This window comes from Chrysochloris asiatica, unplaced genomic scaffold, assembly GCF_000296735.1.
Source record: "Chrysochloris asiatica unplaced genomic scaffold, ChrAsi1.0 scaffold00010, whole genome shotgun sequence".
In the NCBI taxonomy this organism is placed as follows: Eukaryota; Metazoa; Chordata; class Mammalia; order Afrosoricida; family Chrysochloridae; genus Chrysochloris; species Chrysochloris asiatica.
Genome location: NW_006408528.1, coordinates 17,450,066 through 17,468,616, shown reverse-complemented (window position 1 = coordinate 17,468,616; position 18,551 = coordinate 17,450,066). Strand labels below are relative to the sequence as shown.

Here is an 18,551-nt window from a genome sequence, read left to right as displayed (position 1 = left end):
TGTTTAAACTTTGATTAAAGACCTATAGTCCCTTAATTTCAATGACTAATTTAGTATGATTGATCATTTTAACATATTTCAAATACCTTAAATGATTAAAAAATGCATAAATATAATTATTACATATTATATTACTCCATTAACCTGTATTCTATTTTAAGCTGCCAACACCATGGGGTTAATTAATTTTATTATTATTTCTATACCTCCTGAGACTATTGTTGTTGAGTGCTGTGAGTCACTTCTGCCTCACAGCATCTGAGTAGAACGACCACGTAGGGTTTTCTAAACTGTAATCTTTGTTGAAGCCAATCATCCATCAGGTCTCTCTTCTGGGGAGCCACTAATCCCATTGCCATCAACTAAGCCCATGCCATCGAGTCAATTCTGACTCAGGGTGACCCTTTACAGGGTCACCAAAACTGTAAATCTTTACTGGTACAGATGGCCTCAACTGTCTCCTGAAAAGCCACTGGTGGGTTTGAACCACCAACCTTGTGGTTAGCAGTCCTGTGCTTATCCTCCTGCTGAGCACTTAACCGTTTCTCTAATAGGGCTCCTTTCCAAGGGCTAGATCATAACAAAAAGTCCTTGGCCTTCAAGTCAATTACGACTCATAGAGACTCAATAGGACAGAGTAGAGCTATTCCATAAGATTTCCGAGGCTGTGTATCTGTATGTAGAATCCTGGTATAGCGCTGTTGGATAAACACTGGGTTGGTAGCCCCAATGTTGGTGGTTCAGACCCACACACTGCTCCTTGGAAACCTATTCATTGTCATTGTGATAAGTTGAAACCACTTAACAGCAATGTATCTTTATGTAAGCAGACTGGCACATCTTACTTGTGTGGACTGGCTGGTGGGTTTGAATTGTAGACCTTTCAGTTAGGAGCCGAGCACATAAGGCTTCTAGATCTACTTCTTTGGATACTTTCTAGGGGTTCAGTTTAACATTCCGTTTGTCTGTTCCTGGGGCTGTATAGTCTTTACAAAGCTACAAGTCAAACAGCTCTGTCAGGTCAGCCAGAGTTCCAGGGTCTGAGTTCTTGACTGTTGAAGTCTTGGTTGCTTTTTGCCAAAAGTCCTTCAGATCTGAGTTATTGATTAACAGTGAAACTTGAGTTTTCCATTATAGTATTAAGAGTTCAGTTCTTTTCAAAGTACACCTTTAACATTGGTTTCAAATAGATGTTTGTAACCTTGTGTCTCTCTGCCAGATGTGCACTTTGTCACACATTGTTACACGTTGCTACCTTACTTACCCTTTAGGCTTCCTGTTATACCCACCAGTGTGTTATTATCAGAACATGGCGTGCTTCTCTTTTTTTAAAACTCTTTTCACAGGCTCAGATCAATCCCTCCAATTCTTGGTACAATTCCCACTTTTTCTATTGCTACTTGGCTTCCTCACAGTTCCATCCTATTATATTCTTTCTTTTCATATTACAACTGCCATTTGCTCTTTATATTAACTTTTTTTTTTTTTTGAGAATAATAATAGATTCATAGTCTTTCAACAACTCAACTTGCTCCATTTAATCATAATTTTATTCTCCTTTTGGCACTCAAATAAATAATCACAGTTTGGCTAGTAGCAGCCACTTACAGCAGATTCCTTTGTACTTCAGCACTGTCCCTGAAGTTTTTGAAAGGATTGTCATTTTCTGGTATCAGGGAGATGCTCCACAGCTGTTTTGTGCTTCTGCCTCCATGAAATGGAATCAGCTGCCTTCCAAGGAGTCCTGTTTCCTCTAAGTGGAGAATTAGACTAAAATTTGGGCAGTAGGCGTAGACATGAAAGTGAATGGTAGATCAAAGGGCTTCTGTGTAGTTGGAAAAATCTTATTTTTCTCCATTCATCTCTTTTTCTTCTTTTTATTTTTTTTAACTTCTTATTGTGAATTGAGTGAAGATTTACAGAAAAGATCATCAGTTTTACATTCAACAAATCGTATACTTTGTTTCATCCAGTAATTGCAGTCTCCTTAATGTAATATCACTTATCCCACCTCCTCCTTATAGTTCTTGTTTCTGTTCTTCCTTTCCCAGCCCTTCTCAATTTTGTCCTTGGATAACTGCTTCCCATTTGAACTTGAATGGTTGACCATTCTGTGGTGTGTGAACCTTACTTGCATTGTTGTCCTCCCTCTGCCCCTGTTTATTACTTGGCTCAAAACTGAGTCCCAGGGTGAGTTCAGTTCCCGACCTTCAGGGTGATCAAGGGCCATTGTCTGGAATTGACAAGTTCCACCAGTCTCTGATCAGTAAGCCTTTCTTAAGATTTTGAATTTTGTTTCACATTTTTCTCCCACTCTATCCAATACCTTCTAATATGATACCTTTCAGAGTAGTTGATAGTGGCAGCTTGATACCATCTACTGTCAATTTCTCCTGGTCTCAGAATTGTGGAAACTGATGTTCACGTGGTACATGATTCAAAAATCTTTTAGAAGCTCTGTGTTCCCACAGATGTTTTCCCGATTTGACATGTCAAACTTAGGTCCTATAGTTTTGGTGTGGCACTGTACGATAAGCACTGGCCAGCTCACCGCTCCTTGCAAATCCACCCTATACAGGATGGCTATAAGTTGGAACTGACTTGATGGCAACAACAATAGGTTATATGAAGGACCCCTGTTGAAGTAGATTTTGAGTTGGGCTGCTAACTCCAAGGTCAGTAGTGTGAATTCATTGGCAACTCAGTGAGGGAAAGATGAGACTTTCTGTCTCATTTACAGCTTTGGAAACCCTATACAGCAGAGTCACTATGAGTTGGAACCGACACCACGGCACAAAACCACCACTACCACCATCGCATGGGTTATATGTTCACCTCTACACTGATGATAAGCACTTTGTTGTGGGAAGAAAGGCAGATTCAATTTGGGGAGTGGAGTGTTTATTATCGCTGACAGGATGATAGAAGAATTGATATGAAGGAGTGTTTGGGAGCACCACCAATATTTTATCTGTCCTTAAGGATTCCCTTTGTTGGTAGGACCCCAGTCTGCATGTAACCTGGGTACCTCAATAATTTTATTCTAGGAACAGCAAGGAATTACAGCTTTCGGAGACTGAGGACAGTTTTTACAAAATTGCTTGGATTCTTCTCCACATCTAACTCTTTCTTCTTGTATTCAGCTTTCACAAGGCATGTTCCCTAATAAGCTTGTGAGGTTGACAAGGCTGATTCTTCATGTCTTTATTTTGAGCTTTCGGTTGTGCTTGTGGTTAACAGAGCTGGCCAGATCACATTTAAGTAGGTTGTTCCAAATATAGGTAACTTGAGAAACTTTCCCAGAACAACCACTTTGCCTTATGTGGAAAATTCAAGTATAGATTACTTTTATACACAAAGCAGATGCTGATACTGGTATTATTCACATACAGAATTCAGGCCAACACAAATTGTATATCGACTTAGTTGTGTAGAAGACCTGTTCATAGACTTGATACCAGTAAATGGAGTTTCAGTGTATGTGGTTATGGTAGTGGCATAGCAGTTAATGGATAGTAGTTTTGACGATCCTTATTCATTTTCTCTTGGATCTGATACATACAGTGTATCAGGTTTGGAAAATGGTGCCTGCAACAGTGTTCTTTTTTTTAAAAAAGTTTTTATTGTGAATTGAGTGATAATGTACATGGAAGAACATCGGTTTTATACTCATTGTTTAATTACAATAATTAAAATCTCCATGCATCATCATTCAGCAGTATTTGCTTCTATTTCTTCTGGGTTATTTTTATTATTATTATTTGTTGGGGAAGATGTACACAAAAGCTTTCAGGGATATATACTAATTTAAACAACCAAAGGGCACATTCTGTAAGCCTGCCTGCTGGCCACCATAACTCAATCTTTCTCTTTCCATAAGTCTAGTGTCCTCAGCTGCTCTCTTTCTCCATGTCTTCATCTCTGCCTCCATCTCTAGTGTCGCTGCTTCTCTGGATAGGGACCCACCTTCCTCTTGTGCTCTTCTCCCATGAAGTCCTGGGGTCATCTATTCCTGGACTGTAAGATTAACTACTCCCCCCCCCCCCCTTTTTGTTACAAAACTTCTACCTTTACAACAGCATTCTTAAAGAGCATTCTGTTGAAGTATTGAAGTCCTTCAAGTCATTTCAGTACAACAAGTATATTAGCTTTGCACTGCTGTGTAAACTTTCACAAACTTAGGAGCTTATTAGCTCACAGTTTCTGTAGCTCAGAAGTTGAGGTTTAGTGTGGCTGGATTTGTATCTTGAAGTTTCATGTGGGACTCAAAGGCCTTCTCCAAGTTCACTGGTTGTTGGCAAAGTTCATTTCTTTGTGGCTGTAGGACTCAGGCCACCATTTTCCTGGTTGTCAGCCAGAACCACTCTTAGCAACTAGAGGCATCCTGTGGTCCCATGCCCTGTGGTCCCGTTGGCAGTTCACAGCATGAATTTTTGCTTTCTTCCTGGCTAGTTTGAGCACATCTCCCTGACTTTCTCTTCTGTGGACAGTTGGAGAAAACCTTTCTTTTTCCATATGTTGTTGCTGTTGCTAGTTGCCACTGAGTGGATTCTGACTTAATGTGTGCAGAGTAGAACTGTTCCGTAGGGTTTTCAATGCTGTAATCTTTTGGAAGTACATCACCAGGCCTGTGTTCCAAGGTGACTCTGGGTGGCTTTGAGCCACCAACATTTCAGTTAGTAGTTGAGTTCTTATTATGCCACCGTACCATAATCTTGTGATGGGTACCTCATCATATTCGCACTCACAGGGGAAGAGATACAAGGGCAGGTCACTGAGTGTCATTTTGGAGTTCTAACTATCACAATGAGCTTGTGTTGTTAAAGCCTTTGTTAATAGTATTTTATCTACATGTGACATATAGATACGTATGGTTATTATTTTTGTGTTAAGAGTGACTTTTTTGGTAAACGTTTTAGGACAACAAATGTGTCAGCTTCAGTTCTTCTAGCAAGAGAATATGAAGGTCACTTATTTGAATGGAACTATTTTAATGTGGATATATTAATTACACAAAACCTTATTGAAATTTATTATGTACCTGGCACTGAGCAAGGTATTGTAGGAAAAGGAGGGAAAGATTGGGTCTCAATATGTCCGCTGGTGGGGTGCCTAGAAAATATGATCCTTTGTGAACCACTCTGGGATATTGAATACTTAAAACTTAACATAGGAACTAGCAGGAAATTTGGTTGTGAATGTAGTGAGTAAAAACATATGTGTTCAAGAAAATCATACTGTTTTCATGAAGTTTGTTATTTATGTTAATGATTGTCTTTTGCAGGTATTTTTTGTCATTTGCTAATAGATGACAGAAATGATAAAACTGAAATGTATTAGAATATTTCTGAGAAATAAAAATTTAGAAAATTTTGTTTAAATAATTTTCAGCCCCCAACAATTAAGAAAAAGGCTGCTATTTTTCTATCTTAAGGGTAGAATACTTTAGAGAAGCTGATTTTTCACAGGTGTATATTTTACACTGGTTTGTACAATGATCAATTGAATCATAGCTGAATCCGTCCAACGTGCAGCTACACATTAACGTAAGGCCCTTTAGGTAGGAAGATAGACATGAGGCTAAACTTGAAGTATATATTCTCTAACACTTTCTCTTGCTTAAATTGTATAGATTTTGAGGATTGTCAGACTTCCCAATTTGAGTATCTCTTTCACCCAAAGCCAATGAGATTTAGAATCAATAACACAAAGGACAGCAAACATGATGTTTGCATATGTCATACTCGCGTGCTCTCATGAACGGGTTAAGAATTAAGTTCATCTCTTTAGGTTTGGTGAGTCTTTGGCAGCTTTATATGTGGATATGTAAATTTCCTTTTAAGTTTTAAGTGAGAAACTACTGCTATTTTATTGTTGAAATTCAGGAATCAGCTTCTTCCTGAAAGTGTTACAGTAAATCAGACCTTTTATTTTTCTGTTTCTCCTTAGCCGTTACTTTTGTTAGTTGAAATAGGTAGATTTAATCAATTCTGTTACTTAGACACAAACTAGTTTTAGTAATTAAATTGCACTAGAAGACCATTAAGAAAATGATGTCATTACCTTCTAAAAAAGACTTGAGTGATTCTAATCTTTTTAATTCAGTTGATAAGAACCGTACTTGTATTACAGTATCACAAGTGTATTGTTGTTGTTGTCACATGCCATTGAGTTGGTTCAGACTCATAGGGACCCTATATAGGGTTTCCGAGGAGACTGGTGGGTGTAAACTGTTAACCTTGCAGTTAGAAGTCCAGTGCTTATACTGTGGTGCCACACTAGTATTCCCACAAGTTTATTGTTGTTGTTAGAGTCGGAACCGACTCATAGCAACCCTGTACACAGCAGAACAAAACACTGCCCGGTCCTGGGACAACCTCACAATTGTTGCCATGCTTGAGCCTAATGATGCTGCCATTTTGCCAATCCATCTCACTGGAGGTCTTTCTCTTTTCCTCTGACCCTCCACCGTACCAAACATGATATCCTTATCTAGCAACTGGTCCTTCCTGACAATAAGTCCGAAGTATGAGACATGAAGTTTGGCCATGCTGACCTCCAAGGAGCGCTCTGGCTGCACTTCTTCCAAGACAGATCTGTTTGTTCTTTTGGCAACCATGGCACTTACCATATTCTCCTCCAACACCATAACTCAGAAGCATCAATTCTTCTACGGTCTTCCTTATTCATTGTCCAGCTTTTACACGCATATTAGGTTGTTCAAAATACCATGGCTTGGGTCAGGTACACCTTAGTCTTCAAGCTGACATCTTTGCTCTTCAACACTTTCAAAAGGTCTTGTGCAGCAGATTTGCCTAATGCAATACGTCCTCTGATTTCTTGACTGCTGCTTCCATGAGTGTTGATAGTTGATCCAAGAAGAATGAAGTCCTTGACAACTTCAGTCTTTATTCTGTTGATAAGAATGTTGTTTATTGGTCCAGTGGTGAGGATTTTTGTTTTCTTTACATTGAGATGCAATCCATACCAAGGGCTGTGCTCTTTGATCTTCGTCAGTAAATTTTTTAAGTCCTCTTCACTTTGAGCAAGCAAGGTTGTGTCATCTGCATATCGCAGGTTGTTAATGAGTCTTCCTCTGATCCTGATGCCACATTTTTCTTCATATAACCCAGCTTCTTGGATGATTTGCTCAGCATACAGGTTGAATAAGTATGGTGAAAGAATACAACCCTGTCACACAACTTTCTTAATTTTAAACCATTCAGTGTTCCCATGCTCTGTTCAAACAGCTGCCTCTTGGTCCAGGTACAGATTTCTCATGAGCACAGTAAAGTGTCCTGGAATACTCATACTTAGCAATGATGTCCATAGCTTGTCATGAACCACACAATCCTGAATTAATTGATAGTTGTTGTTGTTGTTGTTAAGTGCCATCGAGTCGGTACCGACCCATGGCGACCAATGGAATACGTCATGTGATTTCTTGACTGCTGCTTCCATGAGTGTGGATAGTTGATCCAAGAAGAATGAAGTCCTTGACAACTTCAATCTTTTCTCTGTTGATAAGAATGTTGTTTATTGTTCCAGTGTTGAGGATTCTTGTCTTCTTTATATTGAGATGAAATCCTTACTGAAGGCTGTGCTCTTTGATCTTCATCAGTAAATGTTGTAAGTCTCTCTTAATTGATAGTACTTGACTGAATTTTCAACTGTTAAAAGCAGTGAATACTCAACACCCTTTTCTCCAATAAGCTTTATTTTTGTGGATGTTACTACTTATTTAAAATGTTGCAATGATCTTTTGAAAGTGAATTTTAATATTTTCACTTTTAATGATTAAAAAATATCCCTAGCACTACTAACAAAAATTTTCTTTTCATTTTGTTGTTGCTGTTATTGAGAATATACACACCAAACATACAATTTTTACACAGACAATTTGATCACACCTATTATATTCTTTGAGTTGTGCAACCATTCTTACCCTCCTTTTAAAATTGTTCCTACCCCATTAACATAAGCCCGCTAAGTAGCCTATTAGCATATTAATTTTAATATCCTTGGAAGAAGTGCAGCCAGAGTGCTCCTTGGAGGCTAAGATGGCCAAACTTCATCTCTCATACTTCAGACGTATTATCAGGAGGGACCAGTCGCTGGAGAAGGATATCATGTTTGGTAAGGTGGGGGTCAGAGAAAAAGAGGAAGACCCCCAACGAGATGGATTGGCCAAGTGGCAGCATCAATGGACTCAAGTGTGGCAACAGTCCTGAGGTTGGCCCAGGATCAGGCAGTGTTTCATTGTGCTGTGTATAAGGTCCCTATGAAGCGATACCGACTTGATGGCACCTAACAACAACAATAATAATTCTTCCGTTATAGAATTAGACTTCAGTATTGGAGAACATCTAAATTGTTCTATGTTGTTTTACTATTGAAAATTACTAAATTTTTCTCTATTTAGTGCTGACTTAAACCATACATGACTGAAATTTATTGTATCTTTTGAACCATTTAACAATATAAATATGCATATTCATAGATCTATAGATTTGTTATTGTTAAATGCTGTTGAGTCAGTTTCGACTCATAGTGCCCTGTATAGGGTTTCTAAGGAGTGGCTGGTGGGTTGGAACCATCAACCTTGTGGTTAACAGTCCAGTGCTTATCCTACAGCACCACTCCAGGACTCCCCAGATCAATAGATAGATACCTATAGTCTTTAAAAATTCTGAAAAATAAGATCAATGATTATTTAAGCATTTGTTACAATCTTGGCACCTTCTTTTGTTGTATTGATGTACTGAGTCTTTATAAATCAGGTTTGAGGTTGTCATAATAAAAAATTTTACATGAAGGTTTGTTATGTTACGATATCTGGGTAAAGAAGAATTATACATGTCAGCTAGGGAAGAAAATGACTTGGTAACGTTCTCAGGCATGAAATCCAGGACATAAAGGTAATGCAGTCTGTGACAGTGGATTTAGCTGGACAGAGGTTGGATTTGTGCTCTGACCATTCTGCAGACTCCTGGACATCAGAATTATAATGTCAGACTCCATTTGTTTCCATTGAGTGCTTTGAACATGCCTTGATAGTATCTTAATACTGCCTTTAAACCTGGAGCTACAAAGACAGTGTTTAGTGACTGAATTCATGCGAACAGAAATAAAGTCAATGCGCCAGTTGCCAATTTAAGCCCCTCTTAACCGCACTCCGCAATAACCTTAAAGAAACACTGTTTAACCCACAGTATGTCTTTTTTTTTAACCAACAATTCCTTTTCATTTAGAAATGTGTGAAGCCTGGAGCTGGCAATAAGAAATGAAAATGTATGTCTTGATTCTGACCTAGATACACAATTATAATGCCCAGGGATGCTTTGTTTTTTTCACTCAACCTTTTACTTTTAAACTCTCTGTTTATATTTAAGGTATGTCTCTGTTAAAAGTGTTTGTATAAAATCTTTTGCCCATTGAAAATTGTTATTAAAGTTTTTAAGAGTTCTTCATATATTGTGGACCCATTTCTTATTCAGGTACTTGATTTGCATATATGTCCCTTTGATTTGCAAACATTTGGTCTTTCATAATTTTAAAGATCAAGTTTTTAATGGAGTTCAGCTTATCAATTCTATGTTCTTCTATGACTCTGCTTCGGCTAGTCTAAGACATCTGTGCCTAGAAATTTTATAGTTTTAGTTTTTACATTTAGGTACAAAGTCTGTTTTCGTTAATTTTCCATGTGTGAAGTATGAAGGAAACTTCACTTTTTTGAGTATGATTCTCCATCATTTGTTGAAAAGACTATTATTCTCTTTTTTACTAATTCATCTTGGTGCTTTTGATGAAAATCAGTGGCCTGTATATGTGTCTTCAAGTTCCTTCAATTTCTGAATCCCATCCTCTTCAATTGACACCCATACCACTCTCTTAATTACTGTAACTTAATAATAAGTCTTGAAATCAGGCAGTTTATGTTCTCCAACTTTGCGCTTACATTCTAAAGTTGTTTCTAGTAGTTCATTTGCATTTCTATATGAATCTTAGAATCACTGTTTATTTTTATAGAAATAATCTGGTGGAATTTTCATGAGAATTATGTTGTCTCTGTAGATCATGTTTTGGGGAATTTGACATTTTAACAATATTGAATCTTCTCATATTGTACTCAGAGACATGGTATACCTTGCCTTTTATTTAGATGGTTTCTCAGATGTTAATCCCAGCCATGTTTTATAATTTCTTAATATTTTATATTTGATTTTTGATGTTTTTGTAAACAGTATTTTTAAATTTTAGATTTCTTCTTGCTTGTTGTTTGTACCTGGAAATGAGAATGATTTTTACATATTGATCTCATATTTCACAGCTGAGCTAAACTCATTAATTAAAGTAGCAATTTTTCGGTAGATTTAATTGAACTTTCTACATAGATAATCATGTATTTTATTTTTTTTCCCCTTGCCAATGTGGATATTTTCTTATATTTTCCCCCTTGCCTTAGTGTTTTGTCTAAGAGTTTGCAATCAATGTTGAATCAAAGTGGTGGCAGAGGACGTACTCAACTTTTCTCTGATCCTTAGGAGGAAATCATTCATTATGTCATCATTGGTTCATCATTGACTGTAGTGTTGGGTTTTTTGTTTTCATGGGGAGGCATAGATCAGTTGGAACATTCTTTTCCACTTTTAGTTTGTTGAGTTTTTACCATGAATGGGTGCTGTTGTTGCCAAGTGCCAGCAAGTCAGTTCCAACTCATAACAACCTTGTATAAGGTTTCCAAGGACATCTGGGATTTGAACTTCTGACCTTGTTTTTGTAGTCTAGTGCTTATCCTATAGCACCACAGGTGCTGGATAGTCTCAAATGCTTTTTCCCTGAGCCTTTTGACGTGATCATAGGATTTTAAAAAATGTATACATTGTCTGTTGCTGGATAAAAAATTAGCTCACGATTTAGCATCTTAAAGAAGCATTTTTAATTTCAGTTTCCATCCGTTACGAGTCTGGTGCTCTTGAGCTGGTACATTTTTAGCTAGCTAAGGGTGTCTCATGAGCTCTCAGTTAAGCTGTAGACTGAGGCTGTGGTCACCTTTGAAGACTTGATTCTCTGTCCTTCAACACTTTGGCTTCTCCACATGCTTGCCTTGTGATTTGATGGTGAGCTTCCCTTAGCCTACTGACCTAAGAGAGTGAATAAAGGGAGAGAGCACCAATACAAAAACCACTTTTTGGCATCTTTCCTCAGAAATCATGTCTCATGATTTCTGACGCATTCTTTTTATTAGAATTACATCAACAAATCTAATCAGAGAATATGAAATAAGCTCATATTGGAGGTGAATATCCTTGGGGACCATGTAAGAGACTGCCTACTATCATCTGCTAAATAGCGTATTACATATTTTCAAAGTTAAGTCAAACTTGAGATCCTGGGGTAAGTAATACTTTGTCCTGATTTATTATTCTCTTTATATATAATTGGATTCAGTTTTTTGAAAAGCTGCCCACATTTTTGCTTCTGTGTTCATAACAGAAATTGATCTGTAAGCTTCATTTCTATTAATGTCTTTGATGTGGCTGTTGAAATGATGCTGGGCTCCTAGAATGAGTTGGAAAATATTCCCTCTTCAATTTTTCTGAAGAGTGTTTGTACAGTTGGTGTTGTTTTCTTAAATGCTTGATTGAATTCTTTGTGGCAAGGTTATTCACTAAACTCAGATCCTTTAACAGATAAGGCCTATTCAGATCAGACCATCTCTTTCTTCTTGAGTAAGCTTTTTTTTTTTTTTTTTTTTTTTTTAAGGAATTTGTCTGTTTCATCTAAATTGTTAAATTTCTGTTATAAAGTTACATAAAAGTCATAGTATCTAAATTGTTATTAAGTGCCATTGAGTCGGTTCCCACTCATTGCAACCCTGTATAGGGTTTCTGAGGAATGACTGGTAATCTTAAACCACCAACTTTGCTGTTCAAACTGACCTTTTGGTTGAGTGCTTATCTGTAGCACTACACCAGGACTCAGCTAATCTGTTTTCTCTTATCCTCATCAGTCTGACTCGGTTTATCATTCCTTTTGATCTTCTCTGAGAATCAGCTATTAAGTTTCCTTTTTTCTTTATTGTTTTTTGTTTTCATTGATTTAAACTCTTGATATCTATTACTTCCATTCTTCCTCTTACTTTGGGTTTCATTTGTTCTTTTTCTAATATTTTTAGATGAAAGCTAAGGCCATTGCTTTAAGACCTTTTTTTTAGCTCTGGTAGCGTAGTGGTTACGAATCGGGCTGCGAACCTTAAGGTCAGCGGTTCGAAACTACCAGGTGCTCCGCGGGAGAAAGATGAGGCTTTCTACTCCCGTAAAGATTTACACCCTCGGAAACCCTGTACAGGGTCGCTATGGGTCGGACCCGACTCGATGGCACTTAACAACAACAATACATGCATTTAGTACTATAAAGTTAACTGGGTAAAGTACTGTTTTTACTGCCTCCCATATGTTCTAGTATTTTGTGTATTTATTTTCAAGATACGTTTTAATTTTCTTTTTATTATTTTAATTTCCAATATTTGCTGTTGTCTTTATTTTTATAAAGTCCCCGTCTTTTATCTGGCTCCATTTGAAGGTATTCTGTTTAGCAGTAATCTTAAACTATTTAATTACAGTGTTTCTTCATGTAGGCTCTCAGTGTTTGTTGTGTTGCCTTCTTGGGTTCATGTAGACACATGATTCCATTGCCTCAGTGATGTGGATGATTACTTTTCAATTGCCTTCACATCCTTAAGAAGAGTTTATCAACCCTTTAAGAATATAGAATACACGTAATCTATTTCTTATAAATTGTTAGCTTTAATCATGAGTAGGTGACTTGGCCTTGAGGTTTTTCAAGACAACTTGAGCAGTTTTGTGATGTGCTTTTAAAAAGTATGCTGATTTCATCTGACTAAATTAGAATTCATGTCTGCTTAGTAGTTGAGACATACTTGTGGTTCGCAGTCCAGTGCTGATCCTGTGGAAACTTTTTACATAAAAAGGAAAAAAAAAAAAATTCCCAAAGCAATTTCATTTAGAGTTAGCTTTTATTTGGAGAGAGTAATAAAATTACCTAGCCTTACAGACAAGCTAGAGGCTATAATGTTAGTTAATAAGGACAACACAATCTCAGAAATGTAGGGAGAACAAAAGGTTAGAATATAAAATAGAAAACGAGGAAAAGACAGACCAGAATGAAATGAATTGAGAACATTGTGCAGATTATGGAGGTTAAAAAACACCTGACCAGTATAGGGGAGCAAATAAGGATCTAGTGGAATGGTGTAAACAGAGCTTGAAAATGAGTATTATTCACTGTATGTCTTTTACAATATTATTCCTTTTTATCCACCCTGTTTGGAAAAAAAAAAAAAATTAAGCTGATGTAGTTTTTGGGTGCATTTTTTGAAAGTGAAATTGGTACACTATCTAGAGAATCATAAATCGGCTTGCCTAGTGATATGAAAGTTTAAGTGCCCTGTTCTGATTGTAATTAATTTCCCCCCAGATATGTGTCACAAAGATGTCTACACGGAACTGCCAGGGAATGGACTCTGTGATCAAGCCACTAGACACAATTCCTGAGGATAAAAAAGTCCGAGTTCAGAGGACTCAGAGCACTTTCGACCCTTTTGAGAAGCCAACTAATCAAGTAAAGAGGGTCCATTCAGAGAACAATGCTTGCATTAACTTTAAGACATCTTCTGCAGGGAAAGAGTCACCTAAAGTTCGGAGGCACTCCAGCCCCAGCTCGGTAAGTGGGTCTTCTCTGTCACTGGATCATCAGAGGAATGTGGCTCTCATAGTGGCAGGCAGAGTTGGGAGACAGCAGGTGGCCTGGTCAGTGCATTATTATGCATTGTCTCCCAGGGTGAGTTCATGTTTTGGAAAAGAGAAGAAGAGCAAAGAACTTACAGGCTATTTACTCATAAGCATCCAGAAAGGAAATGAGAAATGATTTAGCCTTTTTTTCTTTTGAAAAAAAATTTTTTTTTCTTTTTCAAGCTGTTTTCACTTTAGAGGAATTAATAATTAAAAGTCCTATCTCAAATCCTTGGAGAACTTTACTGTGTTTGCAGGCAATTGAAATAGTTTTGAAATGGGGGGAAATCCACACAAAAAATTCATTTTAGAATAAATGTTAAGATTAGTTTATTGTCCTAAACCAGTTTATTTTATAAATGTTTAATTTATAAATTTTTATTATATAATTTTTTATATTTAAATTAAAAAAATTTTTATAATATAAATTTAATTTTTTTATTATATAAATTTTTTAAAATTTAAGAACTAGGCATTGAAACTAATTATTTTGAAGAGAAATCCTTTTCACAGTAGTGACATTTTCGAAACAAACCAAATCAAGGCAATTCTTGAGAATTGAACTTATGAAGGCTGCAATTTTGAGCCGAACCTTGAACCTTGCCTTTTAGCTGGTTTTTGTCTACTTAAGCTTATGTTTCCATGAGTGGCCTGCACTTAACATTGCAAAAAACATTGTGATCTTTGAAATTTGATACTTTTCTGATTTAACCTAGCACTTAATTTCACATTTGATTTCAGAGGTTTTAAATTTCACAAGGGCTGAAACAGAGCAGTAAATACTGAATGCTACCTGGTATGGGGCTGTGGGTTAATGCTCCAGACTGCAAAGCCTTTGAACTGCAAGGTTGGTGGTTCAAGTTCACCAGCTGCTCCTCCGAAACTCTATACAGGGTCGTTATGGGTTGGAATCCACTTGATGACACTTAACAACAACAATAGCAGAATATTGACACTTTAATTTATTAATCTGTATGGCACTGCATAGATCTTGTGTCACATTTTGTGGATGGAACTAAAATATGTACTAACTATGCAAAAATATTTAATTATCGGGTTTTCTCCAGTGGACACACATAATCTTAACTATGAGTATAAGGTAGGATTCACCTAGGCCACAGGTATATCACTAACTTCTAGGAGAATTTTTAGATGTAGTACTATTCAGAAGAAAGAAAGGAGTTATTGAGAATGACCAAACTCTTGGAATCTTGGTGTTTTTCTATAGGATAAGTGTAAGTACTAACCTAAAGGTTGGTGGTTCAAACCTATCAGCCGCTCCTAGGGTTTCCACTGAGAAGCTGGTGAATTTGAACTGCTGATCTTTTGGTTAGCAGTCCACAGCTTATCCTACAGTGCCATACCAGGACTTCATTTTATTACATGTAGTTTTTGTTAAGTGCCATCGAGTTGGTTTCCAACCCATAGCGACTCTGTCTAGGGTTTCCAAGGAGCAGAACCACTGATCGATCTTGTGGTTAAAACCGACTCTGAAGTCCAGCACATTAACCCACAATGCTACACCATAGTTATCTGAAATTATACTTTTCCTGTCCCAGGCATGTGGTTTCTTTTATAGTAGGGTGGTGTTTTGAAACCAAGATCTGGTGCTCAGTATTCTTGTTGTACTGGGGAGTCCAGTCTTGTTTTTTAAAAGTCAGATTGTATATCATAGTAATAAAATGGTAACAGTAGGTTTAAGATATTCACTCTTAATGTCTAATAAGGAACAAATTAAATTTTTCATCAAGTAAAATTGAGAATATAATGTCTGATGTGAAATGTATTTCTTAAAATGTTTTATTAAAGAAATTCTTGAACATAGTTTAAAAGATGCAACAGTAAAGGATTCTGGAAAGATGGTAGTGGAGTAGGTTTTGAAACTCCTTATTTGATTAGACAGAGTAATGAAAACTAAGACTAGCAGGTAACATCCACAGAAAATACAGGTAATAATGTATTCCCAAGAACTTTATAATAAGAGTGGGTAGGTATAAACCAAGCACGTTTCAAGAACTATGTAATATCAGAAAATGTGCAGGAGGAAGATGGAAAATGCAAAGAAATTTGGAACCACTGTCAGAGTCAGAAAACCCCAAAATTGCCAGTGCGTATACAATAGTAGTGACGGTGGAACACTGAAAACATATAAGCAAATAGGAGAGACTTTAATAGTGAGTGTGAGTGAATAGAAGGAGCTCATGGTATTTCAGCGGTTCATAGATCTTCTGTGATTTCTGTGATTGTTAAATACAGTTGGATTTTGAATCCTTAATGACCTGTATAGGGTTTCGACTGGTAAGTTTGAACTGCCCACCTTGCAGTTAGCAGTCCAGTTCTTATCGGACAGCCTCTATCAGGACTCCTCTAATTTTGGATTATTTGTACATGTGCTTTTTTCTTTGTGGGATCTTGTAGGGCTTTCGTTTTTTCCCTTGTTGTTATTGTTAAGTGCCGTTGAATCAGTTCTGACCCATAGCGACCCTGTATAGGGTTTCCAAGGAGCGACTGGTGAGCTTGAACCACAAACCTTGCAGTTCAAACGGCTTTGCAGTCTGGCGCATTAACCCACAGCACCACACCAGGACTCCCTTTTTTTCCTTAGTGTGGTCCTTTTTCCTGGTATTCGGTGAGTCTTTTCAATTTTGAAATTAATTTCTTTCAGTTTCTGGAAATATTCTTTTGTTAATTTGTTATTTTTGTTTTCTCTGTTTTTTTTTTTTTTTTTTTCTTCTTTTGTTGTATGTGTATGTGTGCATGTTATTTATTTTCTGTAATTATCCTCCAGACTTGATAATTTAATTTTCTTATCTTTTCCCTTTTTTTTCCCATCCTTTTCCTGTGTTGTGGGCATTTAAAAAAAAAATGTTTTATTGTGAATTATGTGATAGTTTACGTGGGAGAACATTAGCTTTACATTGATCCTATCGTGTATCGTTTCATTGACATGGGTACAATCCCCTTCATGCATCATCAACCAACTAAAGGGTTGCCTACAAGCCTGCCTGCCCCTCTTCCTCTCTTGGTTTAGAGTTCCCAGATGCTCAAGTCTCTCCACGTCATGGTCTCTGCCTCCATCTCTGGCAACCCTGTTTCTCTGGGTAGACTCCCACTCTCCACTCTTCTTCCTTGATGATCCCAGGGACTTCTACTCCTGGACTGCAAAGTCAGCCAATCCTTTGTGGGTATTTTTATTGGATTTAGTTTTGATCACTTAAATTGCATTTTAAATTGATTCTATTATATGTTTTTATATTTATTTATTTTTAAGGAGGTCTGGTAACATCATGGTTACGAATTGGGCTGCTAACCCCATGGTCAGCAGTTCAAAACTACCAGCTGTTTTGTGGGAGAAAGATCAGCCTTTCTGCTCTTGTAAAGATTCACAGCCTCGGAAATCCTATGCAAGGTTGCTGTGTTGAAACTGACTCCATGGCACATAACCACCACTAGCAATATATGTTTTATTTTCAGGAGCTTTAATTTTTTTAACGCTTTCTTTAAAAAAAAAAAAAAAAAATCTGTTTCCATGAATAACTTCTCTTCTCATGTTTCTGATGATATTAAATGCATCTTGGAGAATTTTAGATTTGTGTGTTGTATACTGCTTGAATTGTTTGGAGTTTGTTTCCTTTGAGCTCCTTATATTCATTACACTGTTTGCTCTCTGCTTTTCCTGTTGAAATTTTTGGAGAGGCTGGTGTACCTGTGGGGCAGAACTTTTGACTTGCTTCATATTTTGGCTAATGCACTGAAATGCTGATTGGAAGCTCTCTGTGCCTGAGCAGGCTCTTCAACTGGTGGGCCTGAACACAGTGTATATCAGTTAAGACCTAGTCTCTGCATTGGCGTGTTGCTGTTAAATGCAGTCAAGTTGTCTCTGACTCAGAAACTCTGTATAGGAGTTCTGAGGACAGATTTTGTGGTTAGCAGTCTAGTACTTATCCTACAGCGCCACACCAGGACCAAAAGGTGTGTGATATAGGTTGTTTTCTTGCTTGGTTAGTTCCCCCAAAGCAGATTTACTAGTCTGTGTTTTAGGATATACAAGTCTAGTTACCATTATCCCAAGACATGCATAAAAGGGGCTGCTGAGGGTTTTCACTGTTCTCTATGCAGACTTCCCCTTGATTTGTTTTCATTCATTATGACTTTTTATTTTTTTTTATTTTTTATATATATTGTGAATGGAAGACTTATAGAGCAGATCATCAGTTTTACATTCAACAAATCATATACTTTGTTTCAGTTCAATAATTGCAATCCCCTCCATGTACTAACAGTTAACAGTATTTACTCTATTATTAACTCTTGCAGTCCTCCCTTTGTCTCCTGCTACCTCCATCTTTCCTCTGCCACCCTCCCTCTTGTTGTATAAATCTTTGTTGGAAGAAGTATAGCTGGAATGCTGTTTAGAAGCCAGGATGGCGAGACTTTGTTTCTCATACTTCAGACATATTATCAAGAGGAGGACCAGTCCCTGAAGAAAAATATCATGCTTGGAAAAGTGGAGGGTCAGCTAAAAACAGGAAGGCTCCCCCAATGAGCTGGATTGTCACAGTGGCAACAGCAGTGTATACAAGTTTAACAAGGATAAGTCAGGATGTGACAGGACTGAGCAGTGTCTTGTTCTGTTTTTCATAAGGTAATTCTGAGTTGGAACCAAGTTGATGGCACCAAACAACGACGAATGTCATATATACATATATGTATATATATATGTAGCTATGGTAGTAT

The 18,551-nt window shown here is 37.2% G+C and overlaps 1 protein-coding gene across 4 annotated transcripts in view; it reads left to right on the top strand.

Annotated features, from left to right (window-relative positions):
• The window catches only part of CDK14 (cyclin-dependent kinase 14), an 819,631-nt gene that overhangs the window by 176,837 nt on the left and 624,243 nt on the right, over window positions 1-18,551 (top strand). For all 4 annotated transcript variants that reach the window (XM_006834309.1, XM_006834307.1, XM_006834310.1 and 1 more), the window contains one exon: window positions 13,501-13,746. In XM_006834309.1, the coding sequence (XP_006834372.1) occupies window positions 13,516-13,746 (231 nt within the window). In that variant the 5' untranslated portion in view covers window positions 13,501-13,515. The remainder of the gene's footprint in view (window positions 1-13,500; window positions 13,747-18,551) is intronic.